The sequence below is a fragment of the Mus caroli genome, unplaced genomic scaffold (assembly GCF_978045245.1).
Source record: "Mus caroli unplaced genomic scaffold, Mus_caroli_1 scaffold_18, whole genome shotgun sequence".
Lineage (NCBI taxonomy): Eukaryota > Metazoa > Chordata > Mammalia > Rodentia > Muridae > Mus > Mus caroli.
Window position 1 is genome coordinate 39,226,766 of NW_028227273.1, and position 17,428 is coordinate 39,244,193.

At 43.6% G+C, this 17,428-nt stretch overlaps 1 protein-coding gene and 1 non-coding gene across 4 annotated transcripts in view; one reads left to right on the forward strand and one right to left on the reverse strand.

Moving 5' to 3' along the window:
• The window catches only part of LOC110283827 (protection of telomeres protein 1-like), a 62,879-nt gene extending 47,219 nt beyond the window's left edge, over window positions 1-15,660 (forward strand). For all 3 annotated transcript variants that reach the window (XM_029471541.2, XM_021149361.3, XM_029471542.2), the window contains exons 16-17: window positions 13,763-13,868; window positions 15,110-15,660. In XM_029471541.2, the coding sequence (XP_029327401.1) occupies window positions 13,763-13,868; window positions 15,110-15,222 (219 nt within the window). In that variant the 3' untranslated portion in view covers window positions 15,223-15,660. The remainder of the gene's footprint in view (window positions 1-13,762; window positions 13,869-15,109) is intronic.
• Window positions 420-524, reverse strand: LOC115029834 (U6 spliceosomal RNA). The gene has a single exon (XR_003835391.1). It is a non-coding gene; the product is annotated as a U6 spliceosomal RNA (small nuclear RNA).
• Window positions 15,661-17,428: the final 1,768 nt, after the last annotated feature.

Sequence of the window (17,428 nt, forward strand, 5' to 3'; positions counted from 1 at the left end):
ACGAAATCTGAAGAGCCATTCTCCCTGTCGTTGATAATTTTCACTACTGGGCAAATGAGCAGAAATAGAGCTACAGTGTCATAAATTTGCTGTACTCTGTAAGCCACCATAGTTTCATCTAAAAGAAAATGGAGAATACAGATATGTATCATTCCATATATTGTGGAGAAGTGCAGAAGACCTCTGTAATTTCTGACACTAGTAGCTGTAAGTTGAGAAGTTCTTGAAACTGCCATTAGCTCCCCTTCTCCCTGTGAAACCAAGGGTGTTAATTTTCCTGCACAGTATACAAAGCAGCTATGGAGGCTTCACCTAGGCCAGTGGTTCTCAACCCATCTAATTCTGCTGTTGTGGTTATAAGTGACCCCAACCATACAATTATTTTTTTGCTACTTCACAACTGGAATTTTAGGGGTTTTGTTGATTGCATTTTCTTCAGGAATTTGCATGTCATCCTTGTGCAGGAACTTTCCTAATTTCTCTGTATCATTGTAATTTAGTATTTGTGCTGCAAAAGCCAGCACTTGCTTTGTTTTTTTTTTTTTTTGGTTTGTTTGTTTTTTTGTTTTGTTTTGATTTGTTTTGCTGTTTATTGCTTTTTAACTTACATAAATCGGAAAACAATCCAAGTTGAGATTAAGTGATTTTTTTTTTATTTTAATCTGGACAGTTTGTCAATCACTTATTATTTTCTAATTGGATAGTTTGTTTATTTACATGTCAAATGTTACCCCCTTTCCAGGTTTCCCCTCTGCAAACTCCTATCCCATCCCCCCTTTCCCTGTTCCTATGAGGGTGCTTCCCCATGCACCTACCCACTCCTGCCTCACTGCCCTAGCGTTCCTCTACACTGGGGCATCAAGCCTTCACAGGACCAAGGGCCTTCCCTCCTGTTGATGCCAGATAAGGCGCCTTCTGCTAACTCCTCCATTGAGGTTTCTGTGCTCAGTCCAATGGTTGGCTGTGAGCCTCTGCATCTTTATTGATTAGGCTCTGGCAGAGCCTCTCAGGTGACAGCTATATTAGGCTCTTGTCAACAAGTACTTCTTGGCTTCAACAATAGTGTCTGGGTTTGGTGCGGGCATATGGGATGGATCTCCAGGTGGGGCAGTCTCTGACTGGCTTTTCCTTTAGTCTCTGTTCCATTCTTTGTCCCTGTATTTCCTGGGATTTTCCAGTTGCTACCCCCAGTTCTCCATCCCCCATTGCTACACACCTCTGTTCAATTTCCTGACCCTCTGTACATCTCCTCCATCTCCTCCCATACCTGATTCTTCCTCTTTTCCCCCTCTCCCTCCCCTCTTCCTCCCAAGTCCCTTTCCATGATTATTTTTTCCCCCTTCTAAGTAGGACCAAAATATCTTCCTCATGAGCTTCATGTGGTCTGTGAGTTGTATCATAGGTATTCCATGCTCTTTGCCTAATATCCACTTAACAGTGAGTACATACCATGTGTGGTCTTTTGTGACCAAATTAACTCACGAAGGATATTTGCTAGACCCATCCATTTCCCTGCAAATTTCATGAAGCCATTGTTTTTAATAGCTGAGTAGTTTTCCATTGTGTAAATGTACCACATTTTCTGTATCCATTTCTCTGTTGAGGGACATGTGGGTTCTTTCCATCTCCTGGCTATTATAAATTTGGCTGCTATGAACATAGTAGAGTGTGTGTTTTTATTACATGTTGGAGCATCTTCTGGGTATATATGCCCAGGAGTGGGACATCTGGGTCCTCAGGTAGTACTATGTCCAATTTTCGGAGGAACTGCCAGACTGATTTCCAGAGTGTACCAGCTTGCAATCAAACCAGCAATGAAGAAGTGTTCCTCTTTCTCCACATCTTCACCAGCATCTGCTGTCACCTGAGTTTTTGATCTTAGCCATTCTGACTGGTGTGATGTGGAATCTCAAGGCATCTGTTTCTTTAAGTTAGGGAAGTTTTTGTCTATAATTTTGTTGAAGATATTTACTGGCTTTTTAAGTTGGTAATGTTCTCTCTCTTCTATACCTATTATCTTTAGGTTTGGTCTTCTCACTGTCCTGGATTTCCTGGATGTTTTGGGTTAGGAGCTTTTTGCATTTTGCATTTTCTTTAGGTATGGGAAGATTTCTTTTATAACTTTGTTGAAGATATTTACTGGCCCTTTAACTTGGGAATCTTCACTCTTTTCTATACTATTTATCCTTAGTTTTGGTTTTCTCATTGTGTCCTGAATTTCTTGGATGTTTTGGGTTAGGAGCTTTTTGCATTTTGCCTATTCTTTGACTGTTGTGTCAATGTTTTCTATGTTATCTTCTGCACCTGAGATTCTCTCTTCTATCTTTTGTATTCTCTTGCTAATGCTTGCATCTATGACTCCTGATCTTTTCCTAGGTTTTCTATCTCCAGAGTTGTCACCCTTTGTGATTTCTTTATTGTTTCTATTTCCATTTTTATATTCTGGATGGTTTTGTTCAATTTGTTCAATTCCTTCACCTGTTTGGTTGTGTTTTTCTGTAATTCTTTAAGGGATTTATGTGTTTCCTCTTTAAGTGTTTCTACCTGTTTGCCTGTGTTCTTCTGTATTTCTTTGAGGGAGTTATTTATGTCATTCTTAAAGCCTTCTGTCATCATCATGAGATGTGATTTTTAAATCAGAGTCTTGCTTTTCTGGTGTGTTGAGGTATCCAGGGTTCACTCTGGTGGGAGAATTGGGTTCTGATGATGCCAAGTAGCCTTGGTTTCTGTTGCTTATGTTCTTGCCCTTGCCTCTTGCCATCTGGTTGTCTCTGGTGTTAGCTGGTCTTGCTATCTCTTACTATGGCTCATCCTTGTAAGCTTGTGTGTTAGCACTCCTGGGAGACCAGTTCTCTCTGGGAGGAATTTGGGTATGGAGAGCTATGGCACAGGGTTAGCTCTGGGGCACAGAAGGAAACCGGAAGGATATCCCGAGCTTTTGTCCCCGCTGGCAAGAACACACTCAGGACAACCGGAATCTTCTGCGGCAAAGCTTTATTGCTTACTTCTCAGGAAGATCCCGACCCCAGAAAATGGAGTCCCTTATATAGCACTCAGCCATGACGTTTCAGCACCTGATGTGGCGTGACAGCTCTTGATTCGTTGCTCGCTCATCACACCACTATTACACCCCGAGAATGGGCAGTGACTAGGAGTGAGTTCACTCTTGCACTTGCGCACAAGGCTTGTTTACTAGTTTGTCACAGCGGAGGCCAGCGCCATCTTATAATGGTGATTGCTCGCGGCACGCGCACGGCTCTCCACATCTCCCCCTTTTTATTTTATTAAATTGAGGCTGGACTAGGTCTGTGTAATTATGCCCATCCGCTGTGGCTCCTGTCTTAGGTCGTTCCTCCAATGTCACAGCTTTTCCTGTCAGAGGGTAACCCTATCGCCACTGGGCCCCGTGTCTTAGGATGATCTGTGCATGAGGAAAGTTGCCCGTCCCTGGATACCGCAGTGCTATGTGACAGTAACTACTAAATGACCTAGGGCAAACTCTATAAAAGAGGCCAGCCACCAATGTCAACTAATTTTTGAGCATAGATAGCCAGATTTCGGGGGAGGCGCCTTGCTCAATGGCAGCAAGTGCTTGAGCTATCACAACCTTGTCACGTGTTTGTTGGGTTCTGAGCTTGCAAACCAACCAAAGCATGAACACAAGTCCACAGCAGGTGGCAACACCAAATAACCCCCCCCCCCCCACCCATTCCTTAAAATAAGAAAATGCAGATGAAATCCAGGAGGAGAGGCCCTCTGTCAATGACAGGTCCACTCGCGTTGAGTTGATCTTTAAAACTGCCACCCTCAGGGCCTCAAGAGTCTCCTCGAATCCCTCAGACCAATTTCCTGCAAGATACAAGGAAAGCTGTCTAGACAGATTAGCTGCATAAGTAAAATTTTCATATTGGACACTGGTAATACACAGGGCTTCCAGTTTTCTTTCACAACCCAACTGGGCCATCTGGTATAGAACTCCTATCTGTTCTTCTGCCAGGTCAAGGCGCTGATTCAGTATCATCAGCCCTCCCTTTAACTTGGTACTAGCAGAAGTTTGGACAGTGATGGCATCAGCCAGATCTGCTGAAAGCTGATTTAATTTTGTGCCTGATTGAACCGTACTAGCCATAGCATACCCTGCAGCTGTAGCAGCAGCTGCACTGGCTGAAATTGCTATGATTACGGCAGCAGTAATTCCAAAATCTATTTTTTGTCGAAACAGGGATAAGGTGGAGGGTGTTTCCACCGGAACCGGGATCCAACGTGGGATCCGTGCTACCATGGCACGGGTGTTCTTTGTTATGTCCCAACATTGAGAAATCCAACAAGAATCATTGGAACAGACTTCAAATGAATCATTTGAAAGAATAAACAAGAAAGGGGGGTAAACACAGACTGGGGTAGATGGATAATTAATCTGGTTTACCAAAGTTTTATTGAACCCAGTGATCTCTACACTGGTATTAGTATATCCATAAGAATCCTGGGAGGCAGCATGTATTCCCCAATACTGAGCAAATCTTGAAATGCCATTAAAAGAAGCCTTTCCAACTGCTCCTCCCTGGATAAAGATCAAAGGATTGAGTTCTGTACAACTGCCATTGACTCCACAAAGCACCCACTTGTGAAAGGGATGCATTCTAAAGTCCTGTATGAAAAGTCCCTTTTTCATAACAAATTCCTTCTCTGGATCATCTATCATGTTGGGAGAAAAGGAAAAGGTTTTACTCTGATCTGCCCAACGAGTGATGGAGGATTGACAATCAGACCAAGGCAATATCAGCCCTTCATCTTCCAAGCTACAATGAGGGGCTATTTTTGGTTGGTGGGGACGTTCTTTGTCTGAAAAGTTAGGTGGTAGAAATGTACCATTAACCCAAATTGCCTCCTGCCAAAAGGTCCGATTTGTAAAGGTTATATCTGCATTGGAAGTATCTTGGGTTGTGCTTACCCAACCTCCTTGGTGCTCATTAAACTTCCCCAAAGCTCGAGCTGTGAGGTTGATACATTTTCCTGGTCCATTAATTTGAAAACATAAAGAACCCTGTTCTAATAAAGAGCGATTTTCTCCTAATGGTGCTCGGGTGGGATCATAGGGTAGATATGGCAAATCTAATGTTTTATTAGTAGTAAAGAATTTTGGAAAAACTATAGCATTATGGCGAACTGGCATTGGTTTAGGGAAAGTCGAGAGAATGGCCCATCTCTGTTCGCCCCTCATACTAGGAACCTGAGACAAGTTCAACATTGTCAGGATCAGGAGCAGTCCTCGGGAGGTCTGCATCTTCTGCACCATCCTTGATGAATATCTTGCGGGTGAGTTGTTCCGGCAGCCAAAATGGGTTGTCTTCACTCTGTGGAAAAACACAAACAGCTCCCCTGGATCTTAACAAAATAGGATCCGGGCCTTTCCACAGACCAGTTAAGACATCCTTCCATTTGACCATTTCTTTTGGTCTATCAGGGTCTGAGCTATGTCGATCAGCTGCAGAGCGACCTTGCTCGTCAAGATTCAAAAAATTAAGTGTAAAGAGTGCCATAGATACAGCTACTCTTGGCACTGAGGGCAGAGTCTCATCAACTCCCCTTTTTTGTTTTATAAGATAAGACTTAAGTGTACTGTGAGCACGTTCCACAATGCCTTGTCCTTGAGGATTATAAGGAAGGCCAGTCAAGTGAGTGACATCCATTTGATGACAAAATTGCTGAAATTTAGTAGAGGTATATGCTGGCCCATTATCAGTTTTAAGAATTGTGGGCTTGCCCCAAGCACTCCATGCTTCTAAACAGTGCTGTATAACATGAGAGGCTTTCTCACCTGTTAAAGGTGTAGCAAACATAACACCAGAGCAGGTGTCAATGGAAACATGTAAATATTGATTTCTTCCAAAGGAGGAAATATGAGTGACATCCATTTGCCAGACCTGTAATGGTCTGATGCCTCGGGGGTTTACCCCTACATGAGGAGTAGGCAGAAATTGACAACAGTTTTGACATTGGGTGACAATGTCACGAGCTTCTTTCCTAGTTAAAGTGAAACGGCGGCGTAATGTTTCAGCCGTCACGTGGAAGCGTTTATGAAACTCCCTTGCAGCCTCTGACTGCGAGGACAGAGCAGCAGCCACGATTCTAGTAGCTTTGTCTGCCAAGTCATTTCCATGAGACATGGGGCCAGGAAGGCCAGAATGAGCCCTAACATGAGTAATATACACAAGATGTCTTCTATGTAACAAGGCTGACTGAATTTGCTGAAAAATGTGAGCAAGCTTGCTAGAGGGTCTAATTAAGCCAGCAACTTCAAGCATATTAACTGCATTGACCACATATGAGGAATCAGATACAATATTGAGCGGTCCCGGAAAAGTTTCAAGGACTTCTAGAACTACCAAACACTCTACAATCTGGGATGATGTCTCATTATATTGTTTAGATGTTACTTGGCCATTTACTACATATGCACCTATGCCAGATTTGGATCCATCTGTATACACTACTACCCCATCCGGAAGTGGGTGTTTGGCTGTTATTATTGGAAACACTATGGGTTGGCTTAAGGCAAATTGTAAAATTGGATGTTTTGGATAATGATTATCAATTTGTCCTGAATAAGAGGCAACCAAGACTGCCCAATCGTTAGTTGTTGCTGCCAGGGTTTGAACTTGAGCAGAAGTATAAGGTACGATTAGCATATGAGGTTCTTTCCCAAAATAAGTAATAGCTGCTTTTATCCCCCTAAGTGCAAGTTGAGCAATTGCATTAGGATACCACTCAATAATTTTTGCAGGGGAAGCATTAGGATGGACCCACAATAAGGGTCCTTTTTGCCATAAGACTGCTGTTGGTAACTGTGCAGTTTTTAATATGCACAATTCAAATGATTTTGACTCCTCAATGCGTTGTAATTGAGCATCTTGTAAGGCCTTTTCTATCGTTTGTAAAGCTTGACATGCAGCTGGGGTAAGTGCTCTGTGGGAGGAGATGTGGGTATCTCCCTCTAATATGTCAAATAAGGGCTTTAATTCTGCTGATGGAATTTTCAAAAATGGTCTTAGCCAATTAATATCTTCTAGCAATTATTGGAAATCATTCAAGGTATGTAGTTGATCTTTGCGAATCTCTAATTTTTGAGGAACAATTTTGTCAGGATAAATGAGTGACCCTAGGAAGGCTCCCATTCGAGCAACTTGCACCTTTTCAGTGGCCACCTGCAATCCCCATTGCCCTAACGTTTTTATTAATATAGGGTATGCACCTTGCAATAATTGTGAATTTTTATGGCAAATCAAAATGTCATCCATATAAATTATCACCTGTAATGATGGAAAATGCTCTCTAACTGACTTAAGTGCCAATTGCACATACAGTTGACACATGGTGGGACTATTCGCCATCCCCTGAGGTAGGACCTTCCATTGGTATCTTTGATCCGGCTCTAAATGATTAATGGCTGGGATGGTAAATGCAAATCTTTGCCTATCTTGAGGGCATAAAGGTATAGAGAAAAAGAAATCTTTAATATCTATAATTATAATTTCCCAATTTTTGGGTAAGGCAGAAAGCAATGGTAGCCCTGGCTGAACTGGTCCAAATAGACGCATTTGTGCATTAATAGCTCTAACATCATGTAATAAGCGCCATTTGCCAGATTTTTTCTTAATTACGAAAATAGGTGTATTCCAGGGTGAGGTAGAGGGCTCTAAATGACCCAAGCTGTTCAGAAATTAGTTTTGTAGCTGCTTCTAACTTTTCAGATGAGAGAGGCCATTGAGGAACCCATACAACTTCCTCTGTAAGCCATGGTATGGGCATGGAGCCCTCAACGGCCCCTAGAAAAAACCCAAACCTTGTCTCCCATTATTACCTTTTTGAGGGATAGGTTCAAGTTTACCCTGCTCTCCTTTCCCTAATCCCCTTCCTTCTTTATAGCCCATTTTCTTCATTATTTGAACAGCTTGTGGCGAGTATTCATTAGTCAAGGTCAATCCTAGTGCCTGTAAGATGTCTCTCCCCCAGAGATTTACTGGGAGTGGTAAAACATAGGGAGTGAATCGTCCTGTTTGACCTTCAGGAGCTGTCCAGCTCAAAGAACGGGAACTAATAGTGAGACAGGAGGACTGATAACCTAAACCTTGCAAAGAACGTGATGACTGAGTAACGGGCCAAGTTTTTGGCCACCATTGGGAAGACAGGATACTTTTATCTGCTCCTGTGTCTAAAATCCCTTTAAATTGTTTTCCTTCTATAACTAATTCTAAGAATGGCCTGGAGTCAAGAGACATCACTAAGTAAGCAGAATCATTCCCAGTAGAACCAATCCCTCTGGTAGCTCGAGGGACACCAGAGGAAGGAAAACAGCCATGTAGGCTTGGCAAAATTATTAACTGAGCTATTCTATCCCCTTGTGAAATAGAAAAGACACCCTGAGGACAGGAACAGAGAACTTGAAGTTCCCCTTTATAGTCTTGATCTACGACTCCAGGGTGAACAATAAGACCTTGTAAGGTAAGGGAGGCCCGGCCCAATATTAGGCCAACACTCCCGGATGGCAGAGGTCCTTTATAGTCAGTAGGAATAGGCTGTACCCCCATTTGGGGCATTAGCATGAATCGGGTGGTGGTACGGAGGTCCAACCCAGCTGATCCTTCTGTTGCCCTGCGGACTGTGGGGTCCACCTTTTGCCTGTCGGGGTCCCATATGTTTTCAGGCCCTGAGACCTGAGGGCCCTGTACTGGTTTTTTGGAATGGTCTCATTATCTACTGCTTGAGGGAATCCTGGCTGCAGGGGCCTGCCTCGAATGTCCCTGACTGAACGACAATCTCTAGCCCAATGATATCCTTTTCCACACTTAGTACACAGTCCTGGTGCTCTCCTTTTGACAAGGGCTCTACAGTCCTTTTTTAAGTGTCCCGGTTTGCCACAATTATAGCAGAGTTTGAGCTCAGCCATGTCAGGGCGTTTTTGCCCTTGTAGAATGGCAGCTGCTAAACCTGCATTAGTGAGTGGCCCTCCAAGCTCACGGCAAACCTTCAACCAATCCTGCAGTCCCTTGCTCTTTCTAGGTGTAATAGCCGCCCTGCATTCCTGGGTAGCCTGTTCATAGATCAGGCTATGAATTTAACTGTTCAATTAAAGGCATAGCTGTCTCTGGGTCCCCAAAAATTCTCCCTGCCGCTTCTGTCATTCTAGCCACAAAATCTGAGAATGACTCCTGTGCACCCTGGGTGATCTTGGTCAAATGCCCACTTGCCTCTCCCTTCTTAGAGAGTGCCTTCCATGCCTTAACTGCAGCAGCTGAGATCTGAGCATAAGCTCCCCAATGGTAATTTGTCTGGTTATTAGCGTGTTGTCCCTGACCTGTAAGCAACTCAAAAGTCCATGTTCCTTGGTCCCCTTCAACATTGGCATTGGCCCTTGCCTGTGCTTGGCAGGAGTCTTGCCACAAAGCTTTCCATTCCAAATACATTCCCATGTTAGGAGATGCGGCTTTTACTACGGTCATCCAATCGCCAGGGGTCATTGCCAGAGTCGCAAGCCTTTCGACTTGGGCTACAGTAAAGTTGGCATTGACTCCATAGTTACGAACTGACTCTGCTAATTCTTTAATCTGTATATACTCCACTGGGGCATGAACGCGTCCACCCTCTGCGCCTTCAAAGACTGGGAACGCTTGCTGCACTTTTCTCTGTTCCTCTTTTGAAATGAATGAGTCTGATTGATACCTCTGCACGTAGGGCAGAGGTGTACTAGGACCCAGAGGTTGCGGATCTGAAGATCGCATAGTGATTTGACATTTGTCTCTAGCTACTTTTGCTTTCTTTATGTTATTCTGTGACTGATTAGCTCCTCTTTCATCTAGCTGATATCTTTCTTCCTCTAAGTCTGTCTCCTCAGAGGAGCTAAGTTCCTTATCCAATTCTGAGCTACTGACAGCTAGTGCCTTAAACTCATCTAATGGCAGGTAGAGGCTCCTTTCCTTATGTGCCTCTCCAGTTCTTTCTCTCTTCTTCTCTCCCTTTCCATCCCTTTTTCTAATCTCTCCCAAGGCATTCTTTCCTTTATATCTCTTTTCCTCGGGCTCAAGGCCCGTGGAAAGGCCTAAATTCTTCAGTGCACCTTGTTTCATCCCAACTTTCAATCTCTCTCCCCACTCTGCCTCTGATAGACTGTCTTGAATTTCGTCCAAAATCTTCTGCCCTGCTTCTACCATCTGCTCACAATCCTCATCTGTTAAGCACGATCTCACCAATTTCCATAACGGCATGATCCCTGCTTTAAGTTTGCCGTTCTGCTGTTCCCTAACTAGATCTCCTTTCAGTTTGTCCCAAGAAGTGACAGTTAACGAACCTGAGCAAGCATACCATGGTGCCACACGGTCTACCTCCCTGACAAATGCCTCTATACTCTTAGTGGCGATTTTTAGGCCACACTGCTTCAGGACCGACCTAAACGCCACTACTACAGAGTGAGAAATTCCCATATTGCCGCTATCCAGTCCTGACCGTGACTGAAACTAATCGCTGTCCAGGCACTGTCCAGGTGCTGTCCGAACCTGACTGCGACTGGGAACCAGTCAGCAGTTCCAGCGGTGGAAGCAAAACTAAACTGAAAGGGAAAGTGCGATCGCCGTGCAAACAATCAAAAGGGCATCTAACTCTGGAGAAATTTCAAGACAATACTTACCTTGCAGAGCTGTAGTGTCCCGCAGTTCTGGTTCCGCCCCACAAACGAGGGATCTTCCTTGCGCAGGTGTGATGGTATAAAGTTCCCGGGTTTCGGCATCACTTATCCCGAGCTTTTGTCCCCGCCGGCAAGAACACACTCAGGACAACCGGAATCTTCTGCGGCAAAGCTTTATTGCTTACTTCTCAGGAAGATCCCGACCCCAGAAAATGGAGTCCCTTATATAGCACTCAGCCATGACGTTTCAGCACCTGATGTGGCGTGACAGCTCTTGATTCGTTGCTCGCTCATCACACCACTATTACACCCCGAGAATGGGCAGTGACTAGGAGTGAGTTCACTCTTGCACTTGCGCACAAGGCTTGTTTACTAGTTTGTCACAGCGGAGGCCAGCGCCATCTTATAATGGTGATTGCTCGCGGCACGAGCACGGCTCTCCACAGAAGGATCCTGTCCTGGGCTATTCCTTGGTTCTGGTGTCCTGATGGCTCTGGGCGGATCCCTCTTGGGCCAGTAATTTGAGCAGAAGTGGTGGTCTCACCTGTGTGCTCAGGGGTGTCAGCACTCTTGGGAGATCTGTTCTATCCCCATGGGATCTGGGTACTGAGAACTGTGGTCAGGGTCAGCTCCTGGGCGCAGATGGAAACTGGATGGATCCTCTCCCAGGCTGTTCCTCAGTTCCCGTGTCCTGAGGGATCCTCACAAGTTTCTAGGAACAGATGTGGTGGTTTTACCCCTGCACACAGGTGTGTCAGCACTCCTGGGAGACCAGCACTCTCTCAGTGGGACCTGGGTATGGAGAGCTGTGGCATAGATGGAAACCTGAAGGTCTAGTCACTTATTAAATGAATATTTACTGAGCAGCAGCTGTGTGCAATGTATGTGTTGAAAATAGAAGTTAGCAAGCCAAGAATTTTTTTCTCTAAAACATAGTGTAGAAAAGGAAGAAATGAAATACATTTTCCTTAATGTTATATCCCTTCATTCTTAAAACACTATACCCATTTTTCCTGAGAATACAAGTGTCATTAGCCTGCCTACATTATCGTACTATGTATGTGTATCTCAAACCTGTGGCTGACACGCATTTAAAGAAACGTTCAACATCCTTAGTCATCACGGAAATGCAAATCAAAATGACCCTGAGATTCCATCCCCTACCAATCAGCATGGCTAAGTTCAAAAACACAGGTGACAACAGATACTGGCAAGGATGTGGAGAAAGAGGAAAACTCCTCCATTCATGGTGCAACTGTAATCTGTTAATATCACTTTGGAAATTAATCTGGTGATTTCTCAGAAAAGACCCAGTATACCACTACTGGGCATATACCCAAAAGATGCTCCAGTATATAACAAGGACATGTGCTCCACTATGTTTATAGTAGCCTTATAGAAACTGGAAGCAACCCAGATGTCCCTCATCAGAAGAATGAATACAGAAAATGTGGAACATTTACACAATGGAGTACTACTCAGCTATTAAAAACAATGACTTCATGAAATTCGCAGGCAAATGGATGGAACTAGAAAATAGTATCCCTACTGAAGTAACCCAGACACAAAAGAACCATGGTATATACTCACTGATAAGTGGGTATTAGCACAAAAGCTCAGAATACCCATGATATAATCCACAAACCATATGGAGCTTAAGAAGAAGGAAGACCAAAGAGCGGATGCTTCAGTGCTACATGGGAGAACAAAATTATCACTGAGGGTAGAGGGATAGAGGGACCTTAGATGGAGGGAGGAGGGGGAGGGAAAAGAAAGTGAAGCAGGATCACTTATTGGATGGGACAGGAGAGAAGTACAGAGGGTCAGGAAATTGAATAAAAGTATGTAGCAATGGATGGTGAAGAACTGAGGGTAGCCACTAGAAAGTCCCAGATACCAGGGAATCAAGAGGCTCCCAGGACCCAACAGGGATGACTTTATCCACAATACACAACAAAGCCGAGATAGAACCTGTAGAGACCCCCTCCAGTAGATAGGCATGGCTTCTGTTGAGGGGTGGGGCTTTCCACCCATTTCAAAAAATTTTAACCCAGAAATGTTCTTGTCCAAAGGAAAGACAGAGACAAAAACTGGGGACAGAGAATGAAGAAAGGCTATTCAGAAACCTCTCTACCTTGGATCTATCCCATCTGTAGACACCAAGTCCCCATACTATTGCTGATGCTAAGAAGGACTTGCAGACAGGAGCCTTGTATGGCTGTTCCCTGAGAGTTTCTACCAGCACCTGACCAACACAGATGCAGACACTCACCACCCGACTGAGTCTGGGGACCCCAATGGAAGAGCTAGGGGAAGGCCTGAAGTAGCTGAAGGGGATTCCAATTCTATAGGAAGAACAATTTCAACTAGCCAGACTGCTCAGAGCTCTCAGAGACTAAACCACCAACTAAAGTGTATACGTGGGGGAATCCATGGCTCCAGATACATGTGTAGCAGAGGATGGCCTTATCTGACAGTGGGAGGGGAGGCCCTTGGTCCTGTGGAGGTTTGTTACCCCAGCATGGGGCATGCTAGAGTGGGGAGGTACAAGTGGGTGAGTGGTTTGGGGAGACCCTCATAGAAGTAAAGGGGAGGAGACGTGGGGGCATGGGATAGGGAGGGCTGTGGAGGAGTAACCGAGAATTAGGATATCATTTGAAATGTAAACAAATAAAATGACTAATTAAAGAGAGAAAGACTTAAAGAAGATTATTGGGCTTTAGCTTAGACCAGTATTCCAGTTTATGAATTCTATAACTCTTCCTTCCTTCCTCCTTCCTTCCTTCCTTCCTTCCTTCCTTCCTTCCTTCCTTCCTTCCTTCCTTCCTTCCTTCCCTCCTTCCTTCTTTGAGACAGGGTTTCTCTGTGCAGCCCTGGCTGTCCTGGAACTCACTCTGTAGACCAGGCTGGTCTTGAACTCAGAAATTCGCCTGCCTGTGCCCCCCAAGTGCTGGGATTAAAGGCGTGCACCACCACGCCCAGCAATAGATTGATTTCTATATATGTCATTTTAGCAAATTGGTCATTGGACTTCTGTGTATGGAGCTTCTCAAATGACGAAGATTCCTTTGTTGTCATTTTTAGGAGAAGTTTTTCCAGATCCCAGCATCAGAAGTCCTCACTGATGATGACCTTCAGAGAAATCTGGAACAGATCATGAATGTCATTTGTCCTCCAGGAATAAAAATAGGTAGGCAGTATTTCAAAGGTGCTTCTTTCTCTTCCTTGAAAATGCACCTAGTGTGTATCTAATCCATAGACTGTGGGTAGAACGAAGCCAACTGAGTCCTTGGGAATTACTAAGTGTGAACAGTATCTATCAGTGTCTTAATGAGATAGCAGCAGAAATAAAATAAATATGAGTAATAAGGTTTAAAATATTTTGAAATGTATTTAAGCATAGCACTTTTGGTCACAACGTATTTGACTCTGAGTTTATACGTACAGCATAGAAACATGGAGGTTGCAATTATAACAAATCGATGCAGTATTTACTAGAAATATGCTCTCAAATAAACTGCCATAATCATGTTTGACTCAGTGGATTTCCTCTGGTACTAATGAGCTTCAAATTTTTCTATATTTATTTTGCAAACTTTATGAACTTTAGCCATTTTTGCACAAATATGCTTCATCCACAGGCTCCTGCCCTGGTAAAAATTGTACACATTGTAGCCACTGTCACTAAGTCCTTTTATGGCCAGCATTTCTTTTCTGTCAGAATCTGGAGAAGTAAATTATGTTAAGCAGTTTGATTGTTCTAGTAATTGTTGACAGTGACAAATCTCCCCTCTGGCTGCTTCACTGTTGGTGATGGGACTGTTAGAGTTTGCTCCTGATTAGGGTTTCTTCCTCCACAATAGGTCTCTACAATGTAACATCAGTTCCCAAGAGATGGGAAATTTTGCTTTTCTGGAGCAAAGTTTAATTGAGATATGTTCATTTGTTTTCAATTTTAATTTGTCTTGCATATTGCACTTAATATACATAGATTTCCAAAAATCAAAGTCTCTGGACCTGGTATGTTTTCAGATATACAGATATATGGCCAAGCTTGATTGCCATGCCAGATGCCTTGCAGGCTTACTAGGGTCTTCTGTTGATGGTAGAAATGCCCTGCTCCTTGCCAGATGTGATGGTTGGCATTATTGCTGCCAGTTGTGCAGGTCACAGGTAAGGCTTAAAATGATTTAATCTGAAGTTCAGGTTTCACCTCCATCTAATTTGTCAAGGAAAAGACAGGAGGCCCATAAGCAGTCAGCTCCAGAAAAGGAGCAAAACATCGGTGAGATGCTAGACTACCTTTGCTGTCAGGTGTTTTATAAACCCTTAATCTCTTTCATCTGAGGTTGGGGCAAAATTGTAATTAATGAGAATTACTAGTTCTGTGCTTGGTTTAATGGCTGAATGGTATGTCCTCTTGGTCTGTAGATGCGTACCCATGGCTGGATTGCCTCATCAAGTCCTACAACGTCACAAGTGGAACAGAACATCAAATATGTTACCAGATATTTGACACCATGGTTGCAGAAGACATCATCTAGTGCTGCTGTTGTGTGTAGTGTGTTGTTGAATTATCCATTCCCATTTCCACTATAGCTTTAAGGTCTCTTATACAGAAAGACATTGTATTGTTATTTATACTTTCTTGTGAATATGTTGAAATGTCTTTTTTCTCAACATGCCCAGGGTGACAATTAGATTACAAAATAAGACCACATCTTGTGTGGAGAAACCCAAGTTTTCATTTTTCCTTCAGGTAATCTCTATTGTTACCAGACATTGTAGGTCTGTCTTCTGCACAACACACTTGTTTTTGTGCCGTTCACTCACCATCCCTAGTTGGGTTTATATTCCTGTCCTGAGTTTTATACAAGCAGTTGATGATAATGTGAGTGTAGATAATAACACATTCTATTCTTGAGTCTCTTAGTTCAGTGGTGGATACCTTTCTTTCATCCTCTTCCATTTTACTTGGGAGAGAGAAGAAAGCAATCACAAGTGGAGAGGGAGGGAGGGGCCTGGGAAGGAAAGTGGAAGGAGGTTGTGTGTGGGGGAGAGGGGAACCTGATCTGGTATTGGGTGAGTGAAAAGAACTGAAGCCCTAAGGGCCGGCAGAAAGAATGAAAACAGGCAACCTCAGGAAATAGGAGGCTAGTGAACCCTCCAGAATGCACCAGAGACCTGGGATGTGAGAGACTCAGGAATCAAAGGGAGAGACCTTAGATGAAATGCCTGACAGTAGGGAGAGGGAACTTACCGAGCCCACCACTAGCAGGAAGACAGGACATCAAGTGAGGGATGGGGTTGCCATCCCATAGTCACATCTCTGACTCATAATTGTTCCTGTTTGGAACAATTACAGGATGGAAATGGAGAGGAGCCTGAGGAAAAGAAGGTCCAGTGACAGGCTCAAAGTAGGATCCAGCTCAAGGGGAGGTCCCAAGGCCTGACACTATTACTGAGGCTATGGAGCACTCACAAAAAGGGACCTATTATGACTGCCCTCTGAAAGACCCAACAAGTAGCTGAAAGAGTCAGATGCAGATATCTGCACCCAACCAATGGACAGAAGCAGCTGACCCCTGTTGTTGAATTAGGGAAGGCTGAAAGAAGCTGAGGAGAAGGGTGATCCTGTAGGAGGACCAGCAGCAGTCTCAATCTGGTCCCCTGAGATCTCTCAAACACTGGACCACCAAACAGGCAACATACACCAGCTGATATGAGACCTTCAGTACACAGACAGTAGAGGACTTCCAGGTCTGTGTTCATTCAGAGATGATGCACCTAACCTTCAAGAGACAGGAGGCCCCAGGGAGTTTAGAGGTCAGGTGGGGTGGGGGGTGGTGGGGCCATCCATGTGGAAACAGGGGTGTTGTAGAGGAGATGTGGGGTGTGGAGCAGTCAGGGTGGATGTAGGGGTGGGGTGGGGAATGGGATATGGAGTGTAAAAATTAATAAAAAAAAGAAAGAAATTGTATTCATTATCAACCACACTCCAGTGCAGTGGGCAGCTCCCCACCCCCTGAAAAAAGTCTGAATGTTTTGTGAACTTTATGTCACTGCATTTTATTTGTGTGTGTGTGTGTGTGAATTCATATATTTACTTGAAATTTATTTCTTCACAGTTTATTCTTATATTTCCCAGTTCCAACAATTTGCCTGCAAATTTCACAATGTTCTTATTTTTAATAGATGAGTAATATTTCATTGTTAAATGTACCACATTTTCTTTATCTAATTTTTTAGTTGAAGAATACCTAGGTTGTTTTGCTATAAACATGTTTGAGAAAGTGTCCTTGTGGTGTGGTAGAACAGGTTTTGGGAATGTTCTCCAGAGAGGTGTGGGTCTTGATTCCCAATCTTCTGAGAAACAGCAAAATTGATTTCCCATTTAACTTCAGTTTTATACAGAGGAATTGCCTAGCCAGTCCTGGTGTAAGAAAACTTCCTGTGCATTCACATGAGTATCTTGTTACCTGAGTTCCCCTTGAACAAATTTTTGTCTGAGTGAGTGTCACCGATGTACTATGACAAGTCTTTAATGAGACATGGCATAGATCTTTGAAGTAGAATAACACTACTTTTTTTTCTGTAAAAAGGAAAATGAACGACCGCTTCCTAATTTTGTAATTAAACCATTTCTGCTTGCTAGTGGTTTTGTTTTATTTTAACACAAGATAGAGTTATCTGTAAGAATTTAATGGTGAAAATGCCTACATATGATTCAGCTGTATAGCTTTTTCAGTC